General features: G+C 38.3%; 1 protein-coding gene across 7 annotated transcripts in view; it reads right to left on the minus strand.

Annotated features, from left to right (window-relative positions):
- Window positions 1-599: 599 nt before the first annotated feature.
- The window catches only part of arhgef1a (Rho guanine nucleotide exchange factor (GEF) 1a), an 87483-nt gene continuing 61189 nt past the window's right edge, over window positions 600-26893 (minus strand). For all 7 annotated transcript variants that reach the window (XM_017481350.3, XM_017481351.3, XM_047159160.2 and 4 more), the window contains 13 exons: window positions 24479-24596; window positions 23165-23413; window positions 22745-22821; window positions 22324-22499; window positions 19733-19800; window positions 19282-19470; window positions 17802-17900; window positions 14721-14770; window positions 14205-14246; window positions 12058-12108; window positions 11611-11904; window positions 9719-9899; window positions 600-2687 (listed from right to left, as the gene is read on the minus strand). In XM_017481350.3, coding sequence (XP_017336839.1) covers window positions 2620-2687; window positions 9719-9899; window positions 11611-11904; window positions 12058-12108; window positions 14205-14246; window positions 14721-14770; window positions 17802-17900; window positions 19282-19470; window positions 19733-19800; window positions 22324-22499; window positions 22745-22821; window positions 23165-23413; window positions 24479-24596 — 1662 coding nt within the window. In that variant the 3' untranslated portion in view covers window positions 600-2619. The remainder of the gene's footprint in view (window positions 2688-9718; window positions 9900-11610; window positions 11905-12057; window positions 12109-14204; window positions 14247-14720; window positions 14771-17801; window positions 17901-19281; window positions 19471-19732; window positions 19801-22323; window positions 22500-22744; window positions 22822-23164; window positions 23414-24478; window positions 24597-26893) is intronic.

Here is a 26893-nt window from a genome sequence, read left to right on the forward strand (position 1 = left end):
ATTTCCTTTCCGTTTTCTCCTTTGCAACTTTCCCTTGATTTCTTCCTGTGTTCACTTTTTATCTCCTCATGTGTGTCTTCTCAGATATAAGTGGAATAGTGAGTTATTACATGTAATAAACAAGACAATGAAAGGATCAAGGGTGTGGGAGGGAATAAGGCCTCTGCTATAATAAGACAAAGCCTGTTTGTGACAGGCACAGGTGTGTGTGTGTGTCTGCCATCCCAGGTCATGTAGTACATTTATGGCATGTCAGTCGATACTCTGCTTTATCCTGCTATGTGTGGTGTGGCCTTTGCTATAACACAGCATTCAGGAATGACAATATCCGTCGCTAGAAATCCTGTCTGTAATATCATTTTTCTAATACAACAAAAGCAGCTTTTGCTCACAATGAAAGGCTAAAGGTGCCCTGTGTAGTTTGAGGGTCAAGGTAGATACAGGGCTAATTTTAGGTGATGACTGGGGTTTAAATTTGGATGAGGGATTCTACACTGAAAATGAATGTTAGTTTTAAGACTTGATATTTAACTGGGAAATTCAGGAAATTTAAATTAATTGAAGGACACAGAAAACATTTCATCTAGACAAATTATGTGTAACATTCACAAGAAAAAAAACCTGTTTATTTTTGTGTTTTATTCTGAAACAATTTTTTTTCTCACATTACAATAGAACTGCATGCCTCCAAAAGATCACTGAGACAGTATCTTCGATGTATGTTAAAATTCTTTTTATATTTTAAACATTTGTAATAAACTATTACCCTTAAACCTCATATGTACAGTATCTAGGCATGAGTAGTACTCAAAACACTAAAGATGAAGTATGTTTAGAATTAAATATAGATGTGTTATATTTGCTCTTCCCCTTATATTCACAATTCTCTCTCTCTGTCTCTCTTTCGTGCTCATTCACTCCAACCTCAAAAGCACTGATCTGGTCTGGATGATGGATGAGGTAGTGTGCGAGTGTGCGAGTGTGTGTGTGTGAGTGTGTGTGTGTGTGTGTGTGTGTGTGTGTGTGTGTGTGTGTTTGTACGAGTGTCTGTGACTTTGAATGAGAAGGACAGCAGCTGATACAGAGAAGATTTTATCATTATGTTTGTAGTAATAGAGAAAGTGTGTGTGTGTGAGTGAACACAATCTTTGCCATGCCATGATATATTAATATTTGTCTTCCCTGACATTATGCTGTGGATTAAAATGACAGTTCTAGATTTCAACAGATGGTTTTCACTTCTTAACCCAGCATCCACCAGGGCTGGCTGCTACCAGTATGTGAATAATAAAGCATGTGGGCATGTGAATTAGGCGTTGAAGTAGGGGTCCAACCTAACTGTAATCTGGCAGTATTATTCAACCTTGCTCTATTTCCACGACTGTTCAGCATTCCATTAGTAGTTTGACCTTTAACTGTGAGCAGTTCTGTAACAAAAGATCCAATAAGAGCAAGTAAATGATAAGTAACTTATTCAGAAAGATTATATTGGTGTATTGTGCATCACTATTTGAGTCCATAGACTTTAATTCCGAAATCCATAACAATAGTCTTGAGTTATAATAGTAGTCACTTTGAACAATATTAAAACATTTCAATATTTCTCAATTTTTCCATACAAATTCTTTCATTCATAAGTAAACCGAAACATTTTAAAGCATACAATAATTTCTGTATTTTGTTTCCTGAAATCAGAGCTTAAGACACTTCACCTGTACAGACAAGCGATTATGGCACTGTTAAATTGTACAATTCAAAACTAAAACATAGATGTACAAAGAAAAAACGCAAAGAAGCAACCGATATTGAAATAATTAGCAATGTTTTATATTCTATTTTATATATATATATATATATATATATATATATATATATATATATATATATATATATATAAATGAAACACCTCTATCTGGGTTCAGTGAATCATCTCCTGTGAACCAAAACAAAATAACAGCAAAAATATATAAATCTTACTAAAGTACTCATGCTTACGTAAACCTGTAATAACTCAGTGTAGTAAAAACATTGTTTTACTTTTTTTTTTTACTTCCACAGAAGTTTTTTTCGTCCAGGTTATGGCTTCTTTTAGCGTGTGCTTGAAATGTTTATCAAAGAAATATTTCTGTCAGCAAAAGAAGAATAAATAAATTACAAATAAAGAGCGAAAAAGTAAACGTTTGCAACACACACGACTATTTCACTATTTAAGCATAACTGGTTTGTATGTATGTTTTGTGTCACGTTACAGTATCTTTGTGTCTTTAGCAAGTACATCCTGAAGTTTGGCTGATGAAGGTGTTCATATAATATCTAAATTTTCATGCAATATCAAGTCCTGCTATTTGCAGACAATCAAGCTGCTTTGGCATTCGCTTATTGGTCCACTGATATCAAAATGAATGGATTAAAAATAAAAAGAAGACATGTCAAATAATATGCCACAAAAAGTTGTGAAACAAGGTCAGTAAATGGTTAAAATAATATTGACAGCTGTATGTTCTTCCCTTGAAGTTCAGAGGAAGACTTGCTCATGGAGTCTTGTGCTTCAGCAGAGTAGCATCTGTCCCATTTGGCTACTCTAGGGTCAAGTTCTATGTTCTGGGCAGCAGATGAGCATTAGCAGTGTGAAGCATGTTCTCGAGCTTCTGCAGATGACTCACTCTCCTCAGGAATGTCTTGCAAATCTAGATATTGGAAAAAATAATACAAAAATATAATAATAATTAATTTACACTGCCAAGAGAACAATTGGGTGCTAGGCATTTTATTGACAACACAGCTGAAAACACTAGTTACAAATGAAAGTGCGTTTATGGAACCCTGGATAACTGACAGAGAACCACCTGGGTATATTATTGTGCAAGCATGCTGATATCTTCCAAAAAAGTCCCAAAGTGATGCCATCTTTGGAACCTTAACAAGTTCTCACTGGGTTGGCACTGGTTCCAAATGGTGACAAGAAACCCTGGTGGTTATATAAGAACCACAGGTGCATACTTAACTAGCATTTTATTTCATCCCTCCTAAGAGACAGGGGCGATGTGAATCATTAAGATAGTGTATGTCACTGTACCACACAATGCAACCAACACACTCTGGGAATAGCTAGAAACATGTTCATATATGACTGCCACACTCATGGCACTGGGAGATTAACTTTGTAACCTTGTAGTATCTGGACAAAATGCACAGTGAACCCAGAGAAGTAGCAGCACATCTATGAGTTAGATGTGCTCCTCACAGAGAGGCATGTCACAGTAGGTGTTGGCTGTCCAGCTTACCTGTACACCAGGTTGATGACCCAGAGTGCCCTTCCTCCATGACAGATGAACAGTTGGTTTGAGGATTGGATCATCACTGTAGTCTAATTAGTACTGTAGGGATTGTACCAGGCACTACAAGGAATGATCTGCACACTTGCATTCATGGAACCCTACAAGGTCAATCAACTGATTTACAAAATTCAGTGACATGACCTTGGACAGAAATCTCAGCGTTAACTAGCCAAGAGTCATCTGGCCACCAGTGCATGTATCCTTATGCCTTGCCCCATTCTGAAAAGTTGTACCAAGTTTATTAAGAGATGCCATCCATGGTGCTGTGGGATGCTACCATAGCTGTCACAAATCTATCGTGTATATGAAGACTCGCTGCTGTCTAGCAGTTTTTAAAGAAAAAGATGGTATTTAAGGCAATGTACCAGATCCAGTGGGCATTACCATTTATAGAACAGTTTCCATCCAAGGGCATTCAAATCCAGTATACACTCCTTAACTCCTTGGGTTGACGAGTGTTTCATGGACTATGAGCTTGTGGTCCTCAATTGGTGATTCATGCCAAGAGCCCAAACCCATAAGCACAGGTGGCTTGGATGAGGGTACCAAATCTCTTCATCCAATGTGAACAGCATATCTGCTTACAGAGGAAGCCATCAGGTTGTTCTGACCACTTGTGAAATCAACAGCAAAAACCAAGGTTTTACTGGGGCCACAAGCAGGTACTGTAAATATGACCTAGTTACTGAATTGTATGCAACATTGGAAGAATCTGTAGTAGAGGAGTAAAAGCGTGTAGTATATGGTGAGTGCAGCAGGTTTTTCAGCTCCATCAGGGAAAATCACAATGGGCAATGTGTTGACTTGGCATTGGTGAATTGGACATCACTTTTGGGTACAGACACCACTCTCCCAGGCATATGCATGGGTTAAGCATTGTTGTATAGCCCTGGTATAAGTTATTTTCAGTTAGGATAACTGTGGAGGACTTACTTTTGGGGCGAGACAGAACCTTGGGCACTGGAACACAAAACCAGGTGTTCCATATTAATGGTCATGCGGCTGAGCTAGATTTGTGATTCTGAAAACTCTCCTCTACAGGACCTCATTGGTTTCAGCCGCAAAAAGTGACCCTGACAGGGGTGTCGATTGCAGACACCAGCAGAGTGTATTTTACTAACCACACTTGGCATCATGTCTAAACTACATGGACTGATTTATCAAATGCTAGCAGTAAAATGACTAAAACACTCCATGTTCTCACCAGCATCTGAGACACATAATGTGTCTGCATTCAGCACATAGGCAGCACTCATCTGGACATAGTGTTTCATTTGGTGAGACCACCAGCAATGCAATACAGGCATCAATGTCTGGCAAGTGTGCTAGCCTGACTGTGATCCATCATATTAGCTAGACTGTGCACAACAGAGCCTGGGCACAGTTCAGCTGTCTGTTCAAATTCTACTTTTAGGTTTTAACTGACATCCTAGCACTGGCTGCCACCATTACGAGTGCAACCATTAGCAGTGCCTGTGAGAAGGCAGAGGATAACCCAAACCTGTTTTTGAGTGTTTGAGGTCAGAGATGAACTTGGTGAGTATTGGGAAGGGTAACTTCTATTCTATTGGATTATAAAGAGGGCTCTGTTGGAGGACATTAGTCTCCCCAGAGTCAAAGTTTTCCCAAATAGTCTCAGCATTTAAATTGTTGATTTTCAGTTGAGGCACTGTATGCACTCATTGATAAGACTAGGGATTGGCTTTCTGGGCTTCTCATTATGTTTATAAAGCATTTGCAACCAAAAATCCATAAATATCAATGGAAATACAGCTAACCACAGGGCCATTGGTTGATTAGATGGCAAGGGGTGTGGAATACTCTGAGCAAATAATGCCAAGGGAAAATCTGACCTGGCAGAAAGAATGAGTGGTGAATGAAAGGAAACCTTACTCCAGCCCCAGTATTGTAAACTAGCATATTCAAGCTAATTTATCAGGACTCAAGCTATAGCAGATTCAAGCTATTTTAATTTATTAAATTGATTGTGGCATGTAATCACTGGCCTGCTCGACAGCAGGAATATGAACACATGGAGGAGAGAGCAATGAGGGAAAACCCATACTGAGCCACAACACAAAGCGATTTTGTAGATAACTAGGGAACAACTCAGTCAGTGATAGCTCATATGGCAAGCCATTCTATTGAGGGTTAGGGCTACTTCCATCACATTTCACAAAAAATGTAACCATCTGTAGCCCCGACCATTGTCATGAACTAAGTGGATAGATCTATAAGGTCTACATGTGGTCAATCGTATGATGCAAGAAGAAGAAAGGGAAAGGTGACTGTATGGTATTTATTACAAATACTATATCATGAAACACTCTGTGACTGATGGAAAGTATCGGCATGCATATGAGCATGCACAAAAAGGTATTCAGGTGGCTGTCCCTGGTGGTTAGGAATAGGGGTCAAATAGGGGTGGAATAAAAGTATACATATTAGCCACAGACAATTTAAAAGGAAAGGGAAAACATTATGTTCAAGAGGTATCATTATCAGAGTTAGCAATGCTTGTTCTCAGACTTCTCTGCAACTGAGTGTGATCTATTGAACACTGCACACTTTTCCGCTAAAAACAACAATAATACAATAAACATTAAAGTGAAGTAACACTCCCAATCCTTCTCACTCCTGGACAGTGCATGTTCTGCAGTGTTTTGGGGCCTGAACAAATTTTCTGTCAGGTTGTTACTGAAAATCTGCTGATGAAATGAAAAGATCTGAGAGAAAATACCAAAGAGCTTACACAAAAGTTGAAGACCTTCTGATGACCCTGTACATGGCCTTTATGAAAGGTGTGTCTCACAATGTATTGAACTTCTATATTACACATATAAATAAATTCTGTCTTGCAAATGAGAATTTCGATCCAGAATTTGCACAGGAGTTTCTGCTAGTTATATTAAATACCGTCGGCTCTAATGAAATCAATATCAGTTAAATAATCATGTATGCAGGCTGTCTGACATGTAAACTTAGGTTCTTCATTATAATTACAAATTTTTATTTTGACACTGAACCAGTTTATTCGAGATGATACAATGTATTACTTCTAAACATGTCTTTGCAATGTTGGGGCATGGCTATATTTGCACTGCACAGTCACAGTCACATGCCGCTGTAACCATACAAGGGTGGAGGAGTCCTAGGCCCTCTCATTGTGTAGAAAACTTATTTCTTACACATAAAAGTCTGATATGCATGAAACAATTGGGGTTCACCAAATGTGCATACACATATGACATGCCCAAGTATCAGCAATGAAGCTTTAATAAATACCAATTGTTCATTCCTGCTGTGTGTGCGCGCATTTCACTACTCATTTAATTAAAGATACGCACAATTAACCATGTGTGGTATGTAGGCATAGCCTCAAAGGGTATCTAAAAAAGGACACAATTTGATATTGCTGTGGAGAAACGCACAAACAAAAGAAAGCAGAGATTTTGCTTCTGATCAATAGAGTTATTAAACTGTGCTTCAATATTTCTGTCATTTTGTCTTAAATGTAATGAATATTAACAGATGCATGTTGCATGTCAGCTGAACTTTCATGAAACAGAAACCACTGGTATTTACATAACTGTTTTGCATTGACCATTGTTGTTTTTGTATTTGAACCCTACTGAAAACCTGTGGTCTGAACTGAACAGGGAAATCCACATGTACAAACCGAAGAATTTAAACGAGCGTAAAATGTTCTCCATGAAGGAGTAAGACAAAGATCCCTCTACAAGTGTTTCCAACCTTATTAGATGGTACAGAAAGCAACTCAGTGCCATTCTGCTCTCCAGGGCAAGCATCACAAAATACTACTTTGTAAGTGTGCTGGTAATTTTGAAACCAGTATTGTACATTACTAATAAACTTTGCGTTTGAGTTTTTATTTATTTATTTTTAAATAAATACTATACTATGTCCCTATATGCTTGAGCTCCAAATATCACTTATTGTTTATCACTAACTGGCAGCAAAGTGGCACAGCGGGTAGTCCTGTTGCCTCAGAGTACAGCATAATGTCAAAGGCACAAGTATTTCAGATTCCTTTATGACTTTATTATCACAGTGTACTCTCACACACTTACTCCTTGAATATCTGGGACCACACAGTAACGTAATTTGCTGGAGCTAAAAAAAAAAAAAAAAGCTGTATACAAAAACATTATACTACATCCATCCATCTTCTACCGCTTAATCCTTCTTCACCTGGGAACCTGGAGCCAATCCCAGGGAGCATCGGGCACAAGGAGGGGTACACCCTGCACAGGGTGCCAGTCCATCGCAGGGCAAAATCACACACCCATTCATACACTTTAGACACGCCACACTCACACACTCCGCACACACATTGCCCCGGTGGGAATCGAGCCCCGGACCCTGGAGGAGTGATGCGAACGTGCTAACCACTAAGCCACCGTGCGCCTAATAAAAAAAAAAGAGGCCTGTATCGTTTACCACTTTGTTCTCACCAAAGGACATTTGTTCTTAAGGCACTTAAATATTTTAATGAAATGTGACATATTTCAGTTCTACAGTGAATAAAAAGCTACAAATTGAATTCGCAGAACTATCCGTAGGTGAAGTTAGAAATTGGTTCTACCTGCTTCTGAAAACAAACAAACAAAAAAACAGGCTTACATGATATCATTAATATAAAAGTACTGCAAAAGCAAACCTCTTTGAGTGCTACTTTTCTATGTGAAACTCTGGTAACATTTGATACAATCTTTTTTCTACAAGTGTTCACTTTGTGATACTCTGTGCTGCCAAAAAGAACATCTTTATTTTTCAAAAGCACCTCAAACTCAGCTTCATAAAAACTTATATTCTTTTCTCCATTTACTTGTTTTCTTTGGATTTTGAATAATTGTATCCTGCTGAAGGCTTTTATTGGCTCACTGTTAGAACACCTACATCAATAAGGGTGTGATTCATTTAAAAGAGAGGTATATGAGGGTAAATTGGTGTGTATTGTATGTTATCATATGTAAATGAAGGACTAGTGGGCGAGAGCTTGTTTCCATGCAGCTGAAGCGGATGCATCAATAGTGCTCATAGCGTCACTCGTTTATTCAGTCATACAACAGTTTCATGAATCAGACTACAGCAGGCAGGAGGGTGTGTGGGAGGGAGGTGTTTGGGGGTGAGCTAAAGGGGCAATGACTAACGTGACACACCTGAGCCTTGCTGTCCCATCTAGAGCACATAGATACTTCTGTGGCCTAAAGTTTGCACCTTTCCTACAAAACTTGATGAAAAAGGGCCAAGACAAAAGCAAGGTTTTCGTGTATGTTATCTGTTCTCAATATTCGCTGTGAGTTTGGATCTCCCAGAGGAAAAAAACTGAACTAAAACTGAAATAAATATAAAAAATGTGAAAAAAATAAAAATGTGCAATTAGTATGAAACAAAATGTGTAGACTTTAGTTAATTACACTCTCCAGAATTAAGGATATTAAACCACTGGAAAAAACAAAACAGTACCTTAGCAAGTGGAAATATCTTGAATGTAGTCAAAGGTATAAAGTATTCCCGATTATAAGATTACACTAAACCAAATACAAGTTTATTTAACCTATTTCTAGACATTTTTACTAATTTACATTCTTATTCTTTTTGGCAGATCATTTAGCTCATTTTAAGCATTTATTTTCTATAAAGAAGGAAAATTAGCTGGCAATAGAATAAGAACATTTAAAGCTTGAAATTTATATTGACATTTTTGGCATTTGGCAGACGCCCTTTTCCAGAGCGACTTACATTTATCTCATTTATACATCTGAGCAGTTGAGGGTTAAGGGCCTTGCTCCAGGGCCAAGCAGTGGCAGCGCTGGTGTTTGTACTCAGGACCTTCCGATCAGTAGTGCAACATCTTAACCACTGAGCCACCACTGAAATTAGTACAAATGTCTAGAAATAGGTTTAACAAACTTATATTTGCTTTATTCCGTCTTATAATAAGAAATCTAGATACATTTTATTATATTCAAAATATTTTCACTTGCTTAGATGTCATTTTTGGATGGGACTTGGGGTGGTACCGTCACTTTGGATTTGGACTTGGGATGCTGGGGTGGTACCGTCACTCGTACACCTTTGCACCTTTACCTTCTACCTAGAAATGTACAACTAGTGTACCTTTAAAGCTTTACTCTAAAAACAAATTACTGCCCATTTATGTACCTTAAACCATTTTTATAAAAAAGTACATTATGTCCACATTTCCAGGTACAAAATAAAATGAAACCCTTTTCAGAGGCTCTGTTTTAATCCTAATCAGAGTTGTGAACTTTTAATATTTAATCGAACTTCGAATATTTAATCTAAAAAGCATAAAATATGTGTCTACGCTTGTACATCCTCTGAGTACTGACCTCTAGGACTCTCGGAACGGGGGGACACCTTCAAGTCTTCATCATCGTCATCGTCTGAGATCACATCTACGTCTATGTCACTGCCGTCCTGCTGACCGTCTGTCTGCTCCATAGACGCCTGACTGGCCAGTGGCGTGTCAGTGTTTGGGTCAGTTTCACTCCCTTTGCGATGTAGTAGAGCCTGTTAGAGCGAAAAAAGAGGTAACTTACTAAAATTTCATATGGATATGGCAGTTATTATAAGTAATAAACTAGTTTTTAAATAACGAAAGTACAAAAATGATCATAGTTTTGGCAGAAGTTACTAGCTCTAGGCCTATATCTTCCGAAATTTATACCACAAGGTGTTGATTAATTGTCTATAATATCAGCTCTACATAATTTAAACCTAATATAAAACAGATTTAACAAAGAAAACATCGAATCATTGATTCCTGTAAAACATTTTTATGTAACATTTCATGGAAGGAGTCTCCAGTGTCAGTGTTTTGTAACAGACTTTTCTTAACAGTCTTTTGTAACAAGACTTTATGGAGGTTTTTCTTGTCTTGGTAACTTCAAGAGAGATAAAAACGTGAGGGAATGTTACAGTAATAGCAGTAGTAATGACAGTGTTCCACAACATTAAATGTAACAATAAAATGAAGCCATTAGTGTTGACGAATACAGTGGGATCCAAAAGTCTGAGAGCACTAGTGAAAATGCTTCTATTTTGAATTCTTTTACATTTACTTTAATGACAGTGTGCACTCGAGCTGGCATGGATGCCACAAGCTTCTGCAGAACCTTATAATCCATTTTAGATCAAATCGATTGGCACATTGTCTGAACACATGCTTCAATAGAACAGATTAGACATGAGGAAAATCTTATCTTTTGTACAAAGCAGTTAACATGGTCAATAACACACATTTGCTTACATTTAAATAGGGACTTAGAAATAGTGCCAAATCTTGAATATTAATTATTCAAAATACTGAACATTTACTTTCTTTGTCTTAAATATTTAAAAATTCTAAAATCTTCTGTTTATTTCCAATTTTAATTGTGAAAAAAAAATCCCAGATTTTCACTGCGGTCTCAGACTTTTGGACCCGAGTGGAGCTGTAATAAGAGGAATAAAACAGTTCAGAGTGTGCTGTTATAAGAAAATAATTCACTTTGGGGTAGTAATAGTGACTCTGCTTCAGGTTGGGGCGCATCTCACCAACCCATCATGGAATATTTTCCCATTGATTTTTATTCCTTACTTAACAATTTAACTTTGGATCCTATATTTATGTACAGTACACTTACATATTGTTACAACACACACACACACACACACACACACACGCACACACACACACACACACACACTTATTTTCCATTACATCTGAGAGTGCATTTTTGAAATATGGTAAAAATGCATCCTGATATGTGCAAAGTGCATTTATTTTGTGTTTTAAAGGCTAATAAAAAGAGCCCCTGGATTACGTATTTAAAAACAAAACAAAACATATTACCCTGGATTTTACATCAATTACCGGTTTCAGACATTCAAAACCTTAAGCCTACTGGCTACTAGCTAGCTAAATACCTACAAGGAAGCACAGCGAGAGTTATCTTTGCTCGCTAGCTAGTTAATAAGCTCCTATGTGCTTAATGATCATTAAATTGAGAAACGATTAGGGGTGTTTGTTAAAAGACGATGAATTATGTACTTGATACATTAGAGCACAGGAAAAATTGATAAAGTATCTAAAACATCAGAGATGATTTCATACTGTAGTTTCATTCAGAGACCTAGTACCGAAAGAAATCCTTATTAATGCTCTTGTTTTACATCATATATTTCCTGTTCTGCTCCTGTAGCTACTGCAACATATAAACAGCTTCATCTACTACAGTACCTGGGCATGCCCTGTGCTTTCCCCAAGGGCAGCGCTGTTGGACTTCAGGCCTCGTAGTTGTTTTTCGAGCTGGGCACGTGCCTTCTCGCTGTCTTTGAGCCTTCCTTCAGCTCCTCTGAGGCGTACGAGCTCCTCCTGCAGGAGGCTGTGTTGGCGCTGAAGCAGTGCCAGCTCGCCCGCTGTCCCCACTTCGCCGGTTCCTTCACGTGAGAGAGACCGCCCCGGGCGGCTTCGAGATGTACCACCCTCACGTGCGCAAAACTCTACGATGGAGTCCTGCCGAATCACTGCACCCTGGGAAAAGAGTGACTGGTGTATTACAACCGGTTCAGGCTAAAAGAACTATTCGAGTTTAATTGTGATCTGTTTAATTACATACGCAGTTAAGGAAATGAATATGCAGAATACAGTATGATATGACTCAGATAATGTGGGCTTGAATCTGACCTGCAGTGCATGGAGCTGAGCGCTGAGATTCACCAGTCGCTGAGAGACTTCCTGAAACACACAAGCCATGAGAAGAGGAACAAATTTAACACACATACACACTCAACAGAGTACATTACACTAATAATCATCATTATACCACAGCACTGCTGGATTGCTGATTCTGATTAGTCAGAAGGTGTTGATTACTGTTCTATAGTAGCAGCTCTGACAATAATTTCTACTGTAATTCAAATGACAGGTTTATATTAATGCGCTTGTTCTAATACATTATAGTTTCTATAGCAACAGCTCATTCACTGGGACATAACTGACATCTAACAATAATAAATTTTTTAAAAACCTAATCAGTGATATCATGAAGCATTCTGTAAGAAATTGTTTATTTGACATATATGGAAGGAGTCTCCAGTGTCAGCTCTGTTGTAACAGTCAGTAAGTCCACCACCAGAGTACACTGACCTACAGCCACAGCTAGTATGCACCTAAGTACATTTTTCCAAGTTGTACTGTTTGACTAATTTTGCTTCAAAGAACTAATGTACTGTATGAGTTTGTAAAAAATCCCTGATACACTCATAGCTGCGTGGCACTCACTAAGATAACACTACAATGTCAGTGTCACTACTGGCCAGAGTCATGGGGAAAACAAAGTACACCTTCCTAAAATTCTGTGTCTTTATTCACTGAAGAATAAAACTCATGCTGCCATATATTTTTTGGAGAGAATGGGCTTTTTCCTAGCCACCCTTCCATGAAAGCCATAGTTGTTCTGTCTTTTTCTGATTGTGCTGTCATAAACATAAACATTTAATGTGTTTGTAGAAGCTTGTAGGTCACATGATGTAGCTCTTTGGTTTTTCTTTATATCTCTGAGCACTAATCAGTCTGACATTGGACTGTATTTGCTGGAATGCTCACTCCTGGGAAGATTGCCTACTGCCTCGAAAGCTCTCCATTTTTAAACAATCTTTTTCACTGCAGAATGGTGAATTTCAAATTGTTTGGAGATGGCCTCATAACCCTTCCCAGATTGGTGAGCAGCAACAATTGTTTCTCTGAGCATGTACTGAGCAAGGGCTGATGGTCTTTTCTTTTTGGCCTGATGTAGACACACACCTGAGTGTGCTAAAAAATCAAAAGGGCAAAAGTTCTGCCTTTATAGAGGTAGTCACACTTCTTGACTAATCTTGTGCATTTCCTTAGTAACACCTGAGAGCTAATTACTCTCTTAATGATTGTAGAAGTTGGATGGGTGTACTTATTTTCCCCCACGTGGTTTCTGAATGCATATTGAAATCTTTTGTTGTCACCTGAGGTTATTTGTTATTTGTTATAGAAGTTGGTGAGAACCATACAACTGTGATTTAGGCCCTGATAAATATTCTTGTCATGAAAGTGGCATCTGGTTGTAGACTTGGAGACTTTGAGAAGTGTTTGCCTAACCGTCCTCTAACCATCCTTTTCGTTGTGTGTAACCATCCACGCCGGTTCATTGTTGTTGTATTTCATTTGTGTATTCTCTAATCTTCCCCATGTTGAATGAATGACAAAGAATGAATGGCTTTGGTCTCACCACCTATTTATAACCCTGAGAAACAGGAAGTCATGGATGACCGCCTAAGAATTCCTAAACACTTAGGAACAAAAAGTAAAATATAAATGGAAACATGCTTCAGTTGCATTTTGTTCATAAGAATTTCTAGGGGTACCGCAAACTGTAAAAATAAAAATAAAAAATTCTTTCTTAGAATAAATTTACTTCAATTAAAGGTTAGATCTCTCTCTTTTAAGTGGATCTAAACCATGCCAGCAAAATGCTCCTCACTTCATAACCCCTAGCCAGTAGTTTTTCCTTTAAATTGTCACTGTTCTGTATGTAGCATTCATCCTGCAGAACACTCCGTTGCAGATCACAGCATGTGTTTCCTACCACTGTGAAGCAGGAAGTAACAAGTTCAAACAACCATGTTATTCAAAGTTAACCCCAAAGTTACCTTGACGTGAACTTCAGACCAACTAACCAGAAATCGTTTTCTCACTTTCACACTTGACCAAACATACAAAAAAAAAAACAACAGCAAAAAAACAGAAGTGTGGAAAAAACCCTAATTCACACATTTAACTGTTTATAATGTACTTGGTACCTCGCTTGGTGTCTTGTCCTCCAGCTGATTCCCATTTCCATCCTGCATGAATAAATGAATCAATCAGCTTAAAGGACTCCGTTGAAATAAATCAATCTAATATGATTTATACATTATTAATTCATTGATAAAACTACTGTATAGTTATGAGTTAAAGGACATCAGCTTGACAGATACTCCATATAAGGGGTGTTTGGTAATGATTTCTTAAACAAAGTTTGGCAGCAGATACAGTTGTGCTGCTTCAAAATCTTGAGTTTTTTTTTTTCTTTTAAAACTGAATTCACATTGCCATGGAAACAAGTGTCACAATAATGAGTAATTATCCTTGTTACAGAACTGCGTAAAGCTCAATAATAAGACAAAATATCTCTCCCGCAATGCAGCGGGGTTTAATGGAGATTCACTGCAAGTTACTCTGTTTTGAACATCACTATAATGAAAATAATAATAAAATAGCATAATAACTGCACATTGTTCATTATTTCTGAAATTCCCTTTTGAAAATATGCCTACCTGAGAAGCTGCTGTCTCCTGTGAACCATTGACTAACACCTCCTGTCCATCTGGGAGAAGTAGAAAATAGAATCACGAATCAAAGAGATTGGCACATTCATTGATATGTAGTCATATGTAGTCTTTTATAGACAAAAATGAGATAAAGCTACATTTGACAGATTATATGGATCTTTTTTATACCATATTTTGATTTTATTTACATTAGACTAATTTTAACTTGCCTACATGTCCTGTGTTAGTGTTTATATGGTGGCTGCAGTTTATGCAGGTTATGAGAAGGGACTACGTTTGGGGTAATTAGCATTAGCATAGTGTCAGAGATTGGACAAAGTTTACTTACAAGGATTTAACATTACACACTGCTACATAATTACTTCTTTACCAAAAATACTGTATCATGTAATACTGTACATTATACTGTAGTATTTCCACTCAAACACTACAATCTGGAAAAATTTAATGTTACAGAAAAATGTTTGTATGTCATTAAAGAAAGCAGCATATTATGTTAGAGACACTTTTCAGACAAAAAACACAATGAAGGCTGCTGGGTTTTGCTGCAAAAAAAGAAGCAAGTGCGACAGTCAAATTTCCAGAAGAACCATGGCTGGTTCTGTAAGATGCTCAACATTTCCTTATAAAACTGCACTAATTGTACCGGAGACTAATATTTTTTATTTTTATTTTGATTTTTTTGTCACACCAAATATCGACTTTGTTTTATTTACTTCTGTTTACTGATCTTCATGGTATTTTTTTAAAATGTAGAAACATTTAATTTCATTATTTTGAAGGCATCTTTGCGCTACAGCATGTCTTTGCATGTGCCTAAAACTTTTGCACAGTACTGCATGTTCAGATAATTGTGAAGATATGGTATACTATACATGTGCTACATTGTACAGTGCTGTGAAAAAGTATTTGCCCCAACCAGATTTCTTCTGCTTTTGTGTATATATCTTACTAAATAGTTTTAGATGTTCAAATGCAATACAACATAAAACAAAGTAAACTTGAGTAAACACACAATACAGTATTTATTTATTTTAATTATTGAATCGAAAAAGGTGATCCAACACCTATCACCAATGTGAAAAAACTAATTGCCCCCTTAAACTTAAAATCTGGTTGTGCCACTTTTAGCAGCAATAACGGCTACCAAACACTTCCGATAAGTGGAGAACAGTCTTTCACTTATTTCTAGGACTAGGACTTATTCCTATGCTTTGGATCATTTTTCATTGTCTTGCTGCATAATCCAGTTGCGCCTGAGTTTCAATTTATGGACTGAAGCCTGGACATTCTCTCTTAGGATTTTCTGGTTGAGAGCAAAATTCATGTTTCCCTCAATTATTGCAAGTTGCCCAGGCCCTGAAGCAGCAAAGCATCCCCACACCATCACATTTCCACCACCATGCTTGACCGTACGTATGATATTCTTTTTGTGGATTTCTGTGTTTGGTTTATGCTAGATGTAACAGGACCCGTCTTCCAAACAGTTCCACTCCTCAGTCCACAGAACATTTTCCCAAAAGGTTTGAGGATCATCAAGGTGTGTTTTGGCAAAATCGAGACGAGTCTTAATGTTCTTCTGGCTTAGCAGTGGTTTTTGCCTCGCCACTCTTCCATGGATGCCATTTATGTCCAGTGTCTTTCTGATAGTGGAGTCATGAACAGTGACCTTTATTGATGCAACAGAGGCCTGTAGGTCCTTTGATGATGTCCTTGGCTCTTTTGTGACTTCCTGGATGAGTAGCTGCTGTGCTCTTGGAGGAATTTTGGAAGGTCGGCCACTTCTGGGAAAGTTCACTACTGCTGAGTTTTTCCATTTGGACACAATGGGTCTCACTGTGGTCCTTTGGAGTCTCAGAGCCTTTGAAATAGCTTTGCAACCCTTCCCAGACTGATGTATTTCAATCACCTTCTTCCTCATCATTTCTGGAATTTCTTTCAGTTTTGGCATAGTGTGTTACTGGGTAAGACTTTTTAACCAACTTCATGCTGTTGAAAAAGTTCTATTTAAGTGTTGATTTGATTGAACAGGGTTTGCAGTAATCAGGTCTGGCTGAGTCTAGTCCAGCTGAACCCCATTATGAATGCAGTTTCACAGAGTTGGGGAATTAGTAACTATGGGAGCAAATACATTTTCACACAGATGTAATTGGTATTGGATTACTTTTTTCTTCAATAAATAACATTATCATTAAAAAACTGTATTTTGTGTTTACTCAGGTTAGCTTTATTTTTATCTTAGATTTTGTTTTCATTTCTGAAACAATTTAGTATGCGACACACAAAAACAGAAGAAATCAGGATGGGGCAAATACTTTTTCACAGCACTGTATCCCGGTGAGAGGATTATAATGTAATTTAGCCCTGGTATACAGCAGACGCTCTGGAGAAGTCATTTACTGTTTGATGTGCAAAGTTTCATTAATATTCACATTCGTCTGGGCTATTTGGTCACAGTTGTGAGGTGTTAAAACCTACAGAAGATCTTCATTACTTGAGCATCACTCACAAACTCCACTGTCACTGAAACCACACTTTTTTTTTCTTAAACTCGACTGTTGTTAAATGCTAAACAGAATCCAGAAGTTTAGGAGTGTCGTAAGTGTGTTGTAACTGTTTAAGAAAAGAAAAGCACAGAATTTTTTTAATTTATTAATTTGGTAGGAAATATGTTATAGTTGTATAAATATACTGGTTAAATTAAAAGTTTAAGTTAAGGTTATGTGAGGTGGGGGTGTTAATATCTAAATGTTTGGCTCTATTAAATTTCTCAGATCAGTAGTGTAGCTCAGGTTTTCTACTCAGCTCACAACATTTACTTATTACTTTTGTTTGCTTCCTATTAATCTTAATCTTAACTCAGCATCAGTCTCTAGTTGACTCCTGATATGAATCTAACTATGGGCTCTAACTATGATTCCACCCCAAGATACTGGGTGGTGCTACACAGCAACACCAACCTTTTAGATGTTCATAACAAAAGGGAAACGTAGGACTCGATACGGAAGCCTAGAAAGGGTCAGAATCTCCTTGCGCAACACCTGTGAGCTCTTGCTTCATACTTACTTATCAACAGCGCCCCTGTGCAATTGTGGTGACCATTGATAGTGCAGGCCAAGGGGATGCCAGAACCAGAGCCTAACAACAGCTCAGTCAGTCTGTCCACTAGAAAAAGTAAGAAATGTCTTAAGACTCATGTTTATATACAGTATATAGTAACATTATAGAGTAATAATACACTATGATCACAATAGAATACATAAGGAATAAAACACGGCATATCATGCTGTTTTAGGAAAATAATCAATAAGGTGGTGGTGTGAAGAGGCCTGACATGAATTACTGTTATCACCTCAAAGTTTATTATTTTCCCAGAGTGGCACATCCCGAAAGGTTTTTATTCTTCTTATACCACAGCAATTTAGTTCCTGATATCAGTGATAATAGATAGAAACCATCGTTCACTCACCAACCTCCCTCAGGGCTAAATAAATCTCTCCATCAAAGTTAATAATTTAGAAAATCGTACCTTGTAATAATACTGAGCAACCTTAAAATACTTTTTTTGATTTATAATTGATTATGATGACCTTGTTTATATGCATGCGTCTTCATCTTTATTAACGAAATTAAACTGTCTATCATGCAGAGTTACTCTTTGTTTGTGGTGCAGATTCACGTACTCATCACTGTATACTATATGAATCATTGGCATGGACATCTTTGCATCATAGGAGGAAATTGCATATGTATATGTTCATTGCAAAGGCACTTCTAGTAACTGCCTTCTTATATTTCTAATCTCTTAACTTAGTTATAGTACACATAGTTAGTGTACTAGATGCCTATCACACATTCGGTTAAAAGTTCCAAAGGTATACTCATGCTTTTTCTTTTCATGCTCCCTGGGCCTTGAATGATCTGCAAAACGTAGGCAAACTAGAGCTATTGCCATCTCTGAGTATTTTTAAATGGCTTTTGCAAACGGTGTTAAAGGAGTCTTGTAAGTACTTTTCTTGATTTTACTCTTGATGAATTGTTTTCTATGAGTATTGTTTTCTGTGGTTATCTCTGTGGGAAACTTTATGTGCTTCCGTCTTGACCAAGTCTCCCTGGAAGAAGAGATTGTGATATCTCAATGGGATCTTCCTGGTTAAATAAAGGATAAAAAAATAAATAAAGACTTGTCGAGAAAACTGAAGGTATAGCTTTACCTGGAAGCACTTTCACTAGAGACTCTTGCCATAAAGGTTAAATAAACACTTCAGCATTTCAACGATTACACACGTTTTAAAGATTCGGTCATGTGGCATGTCCACCATACCACCAAGTTCCTGCGTAAGCCGTTACTATAGAAACGATAACATCTTAGAATGAGCATGCTAATATTAACCTGTGATTTGCCCTGAAGTCAGAACTACAGTCAGAGCTGCTACTATAGAAAACGAATCAACACCTTCTGTCCAATCAGAATCGAGAATTCAACAGTGCTGCGGTATAATAACTTATACAGTACTCTATCCCGAGCTTAACCTTCAACCCTCACCCTCAGTAATGGCTTGTGTGAGTAACTGTTCTCCTCGAGGTGCCTGAGGTGTGTCAGCTCTGAACAGGTTCCTGGAGTTGGGTGGCAGCACGAGCTCTTGTCCACACATGACCTCAGCCAGATCGGAGAACAGTGTCACTCGCTCTTGCAGCAGCTCCAAGACTTCCCTGTCTTTCTGCTGGATATCAGCTGTGGGCGGGAGGTGCAATGTCTTAAACCTTATACCAGCATTATGTAATACAGATAAAGAAGTGACATTTTATGTATAGGTGTGTAAAATGTGCATTGTATATTTAATATTCCATTAAAATTTTATATATTTATATATATATATATATATATATATATATATATATATATATATATATATATATATATATATATGTGTGTGTGTGTATACACATATACGGATCTGACTTCAGTAGACTAATCTGAAAGGTGTAATACATACCTTTGAGTCTTCGCAACAGGGCCTTGTCCTCTGTCTCAATTAGTGGGAATTCTTCTCTTGAGGGACATCTGTAATGTAAAAAAAAAGAGTGGGTGTGTTTATATTAGATGAGGATACACTCACTGAGCACTTTAAAAGGAACACCTGTACCCCTGTTCATTTGTGCAGTTATCCAATCTTCATTAACACACATGTTGCAGCAGTGCAATGCATAAAATCACGTAGGTACAAGCTCATGAGCTTCAGTTAATGTTTACATCAAACATCAGCATGGGGAAAAACAGGAGCCCATCTGGTGTTTGATATGAACATTAAGAGAAGCTCTGTTGTACATTAAGTGTACTTCTACTATGTGATTAGCTACATGATTGGGATAAGTGTATTTATTGATTGAAATTACTAGTGATAAAACTTTTCCACTGGACAATGCAGTATAACATGGTATGGCTACTAATCCTAAACCCTGGCCAAGTCCCACTCTGTTTTCATTTCCCATCACATTTCCCAACTGCACACGTCATATAGCACTTAATGAGGAACAGAAAGTTTGCTGGCTTGCTGTAGCTCCATCTACAGCTACAGCAAGTGGAGCAACCGGTGGCAATGTGAGTTAGACAGAGAGCGCAGTGGAAAAGATATGGGCCAAGTTTAACTTTGTTCAAACGAGAAGCAAAGCAATGTGGCAACTATCGATAGGTGTGAGGGATGGTGGAATGCTTCTTTTTACCCCCCAGTGAAACACATTTCTTTTTCAGATATTTAATTTCTAATCACAGCTCCGAAACCAGCCAGTGATACTCGCCATTCTCCTACGGATTTAACATGTTTGATTACACAGATGGTCTGGGGTTTTGCCCATTATCAAGAAGTGAAAATGTTGTCTTAGACTCAGTCTGACACTAGTAGATTGGTTAGTTTTTGTGGAATACATTTAATTTGTGTTGAAATCATTTTTGTAGACATTAGTAGTACAACCAGTAGTAAACTAAAGACAGCTAAAGACCTTTATTGACCAGTATATAGCAATTTAAGTGCTGTTAGGTGAACTACATTTACATTTATTCATTTAGCAGATGCTTTTATACAAAGTGACTTACAAATGGCAAAATCCAAGCAAAGTGATATATCAAGCAGAGAACATTACAATAGTGCTACCATACAAGCTTTTTCACTGAGTGCTAGAGGAGCAAAGTGCACAGAGTAGAGGTGTAAAAGCCAGTCTACGTGCAGATTATTATTTTTTTGAGTGGGGACAAGTTAGGGGTTAATTAAGTGCTCACGGAAGAGGTGGGTCTTTAGCTGTTTTTTTTTTGAAGATATTGACAGATTCTGCGGTCCGGATTGAAGTTGGAAGTTCATTCCACCATTGAGGGACAGTCAGTTTGAAGGTTCTGGAAAGAGACCTCATGCCTCGCTGAGTAGGCACTACTAGGTGTCGGTTGTTAACACATCGCAGGTTGCGGGAGGGAAGGTCTTGTATGTGAACATCAAAGCATTGAATTTGATGCGGTCGGCTACCGGAAGCTAGTGGAGGGAGATGAAGAGTGGTGTGACATGGATCATTTGAGGCTGGTTGAAAACAAGGCATGTTGCTGAATTCTGAATCATCTGAAGAAGTTTGATGGAGAGGGTTAGGAGGCCAGTGAGTTGCAGTCGTCCAGTTTTGCGATAAAAAGAGCCTGGACTAGTAGCTGTGTTGCCTAATCAGTGAGATAGGGTCTGATTTTCTTGATGTTAAACAGAATGAACCTACAGGACCATGCATTTGTTGAAATGTGGTCATCAAAGGTCACCCCCAGGTTTTTGGCTGTCCTGGTTGGCTTGAATGTGTTTGAGCCTGGCTGTACAGTGAGGCTGTGGTTGATTGAGGGGCAGGCAGAGATGACAAGAAGCTCAATTTTTGCCAAGTCGAGCTAAAGGTAACGTTCTTTCATACAGTCCAAGATGTCAGACAGGCAGGCAGAGATGTGTGCTAAGAGCGATGGATCTTCAGGCTGTTCAGAACTATTGGTACTGTTGTGAATGCAGGGAACTGAAACAAAGCGAGTGTGCTGATACTTTACCCTCAGTAGAATACCACATTATAACAAGACAAAATACAAGGAATCACTCTTTTATGATGACCGGACATCAAACGTCAGTCTTCGATCAGACATGTGATGTGTACATGTAGTGAATATAAAACCATCTGAGATTTGCCTAACATTTTAGGATATTACACGGCTCACCAGAAAAAGAGGCATGTAAAAAGAAAACGTTCGCAGTATTGGTTTACAAAATGGCAGTTATCTGACTCATATGACTATTTGGTGAGTCAATGTCCTGCACTACATCTAGCTCCACACACATGTCCCAATTTGGGATTCGTGGTACATTAGAAAAAAGGCTTCCCGTATTTTGGATATGACAACAAGATGTGGGATCATGGATGTGTTACTATACCGTGCCGTACCATACCGTACAAGTGGAAAAGTCTACATTAGTCTATTAGTTTACATTAAACTTATCTGAATACAGCTTGCATTAGTGCGTTTAACTTCTGTAGCTTATTTTACTGTGTGTATGGGTGTGTGTGTGTGTGTATGTATGACCTGCTGACAGCTTGCTGTATGTGGCGTATCCAGGTGTTTCGGTCATCTTTAGAAGCTGCATGCAGCTCGTACATCTCAGGTGGGCTGAACTCACTACTGATGAGGAACAACCCTCGCTCCTGATTGGCTATGTCTCTGACCAACAGGTTCTGTAGTGAAACTACTGCCGACTTATCCTATGCAGAAATGAAAAGAGTGAAATAGAGAAGAGGCAGAGACAGGAAGAGAAGACAAATAAACGCCTGTTACATCGGAAACCTGCATCAAGTATGAATGCATCTGCACTGAGATTATTTTGAAGGAGGCCAAATGAACACAACCTGCAACAAAACTGCTGTTGAGAGACAGAGTTGTTTGGATAATGTGCAAAGCAGTGAGTTGTTTTTGTGCGTATGAGCCAATAAACTTTACGGTGACTCACCAAACTGGCAAAGATGTATCTCTGATCCTTCTCCTGCAGGAACACTAGTACATCAGTCATGAGGAGAACTTGAACATCTACAGCACACAAACATTAAAGCAAACAATGTGTTAAAACACACACACAAACATAGTTTTTAGGTCTTATAGTGAGTCCAAAAGTAATACAACAGAAAATCCATAACCTTAACCTTAATCAAATACAAAGGGTCTTTTAGATTTTGCGAGAAAAAAAAAACAAGCTCCAGAAGTGAGACTGAGAAACAACAAAGGCTTCAAACAAAAAGAGCATTTGTCCTTTGTCTCGAAATCCCTCACATATCATCACAGCTACCATCTGTCTCCTTTCTCAATCAGACCCATATAATAGTCCTATCAAGGAACTATGTCTTCACACACACATTTCTCTCCTTATTAATACCCTTAAGTCTGGAGCTGGGTGTTTTCCACAGCAGTGTGCCTTCATGGATGAGCTGTCTGCGCAGGAGCTCAGCAGGTCTGAACATGGCGTCTGAGCGCATCTTGGCCTGAGAGCGAGGGTCCAGTCTGGAGCGGATCTCCTGCAGTCGCTGCGTTCGCTCCAGTTCCAGCACCTGCTGTTCCACACCGTTCAACAGATCTCGCAGTAGTGTGAGAGCCTGTTTCAGCCCCACCTCCTCCTCTGGATTGTCTACATGGAACATTACATTCGCATAAACGAAGTTACACACAATCAGAATACAAGAGTAGAAGTATGATGCTAACTTATTCACTTCTGTAGTTGTTTCCTTCAAAAGTTCCAACGTGAGGCTGTCCTTTCTTTCTCGGCTTTTCGTGCAAAATGTGATGGGTGACGGCTACTCATAATATCTTAACACCCACACTATTAGCGATGCATTACATCATGAGGTCTCAACGGTGGCATAGCAATAAGTACAGTAGTACAGTACAAGTACAGTACATTTTCATGGTACAATCAGTACTGTTTATTTTTTATAATAAAGTTCAGCAATATTTTAAAATTTTAAGCTAAAAGCATCAGTTTTAAAAACTATCAGCTGATTAATCGATCATCGACAGGTAAAAGGATGATAATCCACCTCTTTCATATTCATTACACCCATGACTGTATTTCACATGCGCCTTCTCAATCACTGCTGATGACTTGGTGCAGATGTGTCAGCAACAACAGCAAAAAAAATTAATAAATCAGCCAAAATGAAGAATAAATCCAGCGTTTTCACTCTGTGTGTAATCACCGTACATGAATGTCACTGATTGGCTGCGAGAATCTACAGTTTGGGCTAGAAGGAAATTAGCTCCAGCCTGACTTCTTCATGCTTTTCTTATGATCCACATTAACATCAAATAGCCCGATGTTAGAAAGACAGGAGGCCTTAGCCCTGCTAGTGTATTTATACCCATTTATATGTGCTAGACTCAAATCAGCAGAAAAAGAAACTCTGCTTTTACTTCCTTTTCAGGTGATTATGCGCCATGATTTTGTTCCTGAATCACACAATTTCAGTGATCCTATGTACCTCAGAACACTTTTTAGTGCATCACTTTCCAGATGTGCATCAGACTCACCACTCACTGGGTGCATCATTTTATGTCATTTACTGTATATGTTGGAGAGTTCTGATCATTAGGAATGTATGACACTTAATAACATGGCGTTCCAAATTTTTTTTTTGCTGTGTGTGAGTTGTGTGTGATACATCTTGTTCACACTGTTACCATAGTGATGGCTCACCCTTGGTATTGTCGAGGATGCGCTGCACCAGTACAGGATACTTAGTGATGCGTTGGGTGACCAGCAAAATGCACTCCTGGAAACCGTGACGACGCAACAGAGGACCTCGACTCACCTTCTGAGCATCATGTGGGAGAGAGAGAGAGAGAGAGAGAGATGTAGGCGGTGTAAAAACGGATGCAAGTAAACCTACAATCATTCTGTAAGAATGTTACCTCAATGACTAACTGTGAATGTAAATGTACTGAATATTAACATTTCATATTACAATAATTGTCCTTGTATCAAGATTTATTATTCATAACTAGCAAGAACATCAACTTGCATACGCCTACACACTGGCTAAATTTACTTACGCGATAGTGATGCCTTGCAACATTATACCATGCAAGCGTGCAATCCAGACCATCCCAGAACTACAAAAAACCTCAGTAGTCAGAAATCAGCAACACCTTTCTGCAGACCCTCACTGCTGTTCAAATGAAGGCTACAAACACCAGTCTTCTAAACATCCCTGTTTATTATCGTTCTAATGACAGATCGTAGCATTGTACTTCTTTTTTTTTTTTTAATTTAAAAACATCTAATGAGTCAAAATGTTTTTTTTTCTTTTTCCCAGAGAATACCTGAAAAACCGATGAGTCATGCTACTCTGCCAACATGCAGGCAGCAAGGCTATTAGCACATACAACACCCACTCCCATGCAGCTGTACATCAATGTCCTCCCACTGCAGTACCCCACACACACACACACACACACACACACACTCTGCTCATCTCTTGTTTGACTAGTATTTCTGGGTTATATAAACACACGCACACTAACACACACCTCATTTATCTCGTCGCATATGGTTTGTCTCTCTCCTTTTCTGTATTTGTCTATTTCTCACACACTGACATCAGCTATGTTGATTCAGTTTGTTTGCACGCTTTGGTCAATTTAGAAATCACGCTTTACTGTTCTAAATTTCAAAACACAATTTTCAACCGAGCAACAATAATACGTTGCAAAATATTCTAATTAAGCACGCATCACAAAACCAAACTGTCATACATCTTCATTCTCATTTGAAAAGAACACACACACACAAAACACGCCCACCCCCCCAAAAAAGTCAGGTATTTAATGTTCACCGGAGCGATATATATCTATACCAGCTTCTTAGTTGTTTTGCTGGAGGTTACCTGATCCACATAGCCTGCCTGATTTGCACCATCACTACCAGTTATTTCGAAATGTCACAAAATGTGCTGTTATTTCGTGGCACAAACAATCAGGCCCATAACAATTTGGACACTGACAAAGGTATTTTTGTTTTAGCTGTCTGCCACAGTATATTGGCGTTAAACTTAAATATAAGCTTAAAGTGCAGACATTCAGCTTTAATCTGAGAGTATTTACATCCAAAGTGAACAATCAGTGTAGGAATTGGGGCACTTTTAATTTTTTTTAAATATATTATCTAACCATAAAACCCTATACACTTCAGAATTCATCCTGCTAGGTTATGTGGTTACCTGATCTGTGTCCTCTGCCTGATTCGTCTCATGTATATGCAGTGAAAACTGGACAGAGGGTGTGGCTCAGGTAGGGATGATGCTGCCTGATCTGTACCATGCATGCATTAATGGTTTTACGGCACGATTCAATCTGCCGTGTTTACAATCCGTGCTCTAAAACATTGTTACTTTTATCATAATGTAAAAGTCTATTATGAATAATGGTCTAATGGTCTTCCTCCATTTTGCTTTCTTGAAAAAAATACATTTAATATCAACTGATTAAGAGAATTTTGCAATTGGGGATAAACTCTCTCTGCGCAAGATATTGCTGCAAGATTTTCACCCCCCCCCCCCCCCCCCCCCGCCAAAAAAAATGTCATAATATGTGGTGTACAAGTTACAACATACAAAGTATGAGTATGAGTTTATTTTGAAATGTCACAACAAATGAGGTCCATAAATATTTGGACATTAACAAAGCTGTTATTTTAGCTGTCTAACACAGTATATTGACATAGCAGACACCAAAAGTAACTGGAAAATTGTCAGCTCGGCTGTTCCATGGCAAGGTGTGTGTTATTCCCTCGTTATTTCACTTACAAGTAAACAGAAAAAAGGTCTAGAGTTGATTTCAAGTGTGGCATTCGTGCTTGCAATCTGTTGCCATTAACTCTCAACATGAAGTCCAAATAGCTGTCACTGCCAGTGACGCAAGCCATCATTAGGCTGAAAAATCAAAACAAACCCATCAGAGAGATGGCAAAAAACATCAGGTATAGCCAAATCAGCTATTTGGTACTTTCTTAAAATGACAGAACGTACTGATGAGCTCAGGAACAATAAAAGGGCTGGAAGTTCACAGAAAACGACTGTGGTGGATGACAGAACAATTATTTCCAATGTGCAGT

The sequence above is a fragment of the Ictalurus punctatus genome, chromosome 12 (assembly GCF_001660625.3).
Source record: "Ictalurus punctatus breed USDA103 chromosome 12, Coco_2.0, whole genome shotgun sequence".
NCBI lineage: Eukaryota > Metazoa > Chordata > Actinopteri > Siluriformes > Ictaluridae > Ictalurus > Ictalurus punctatus.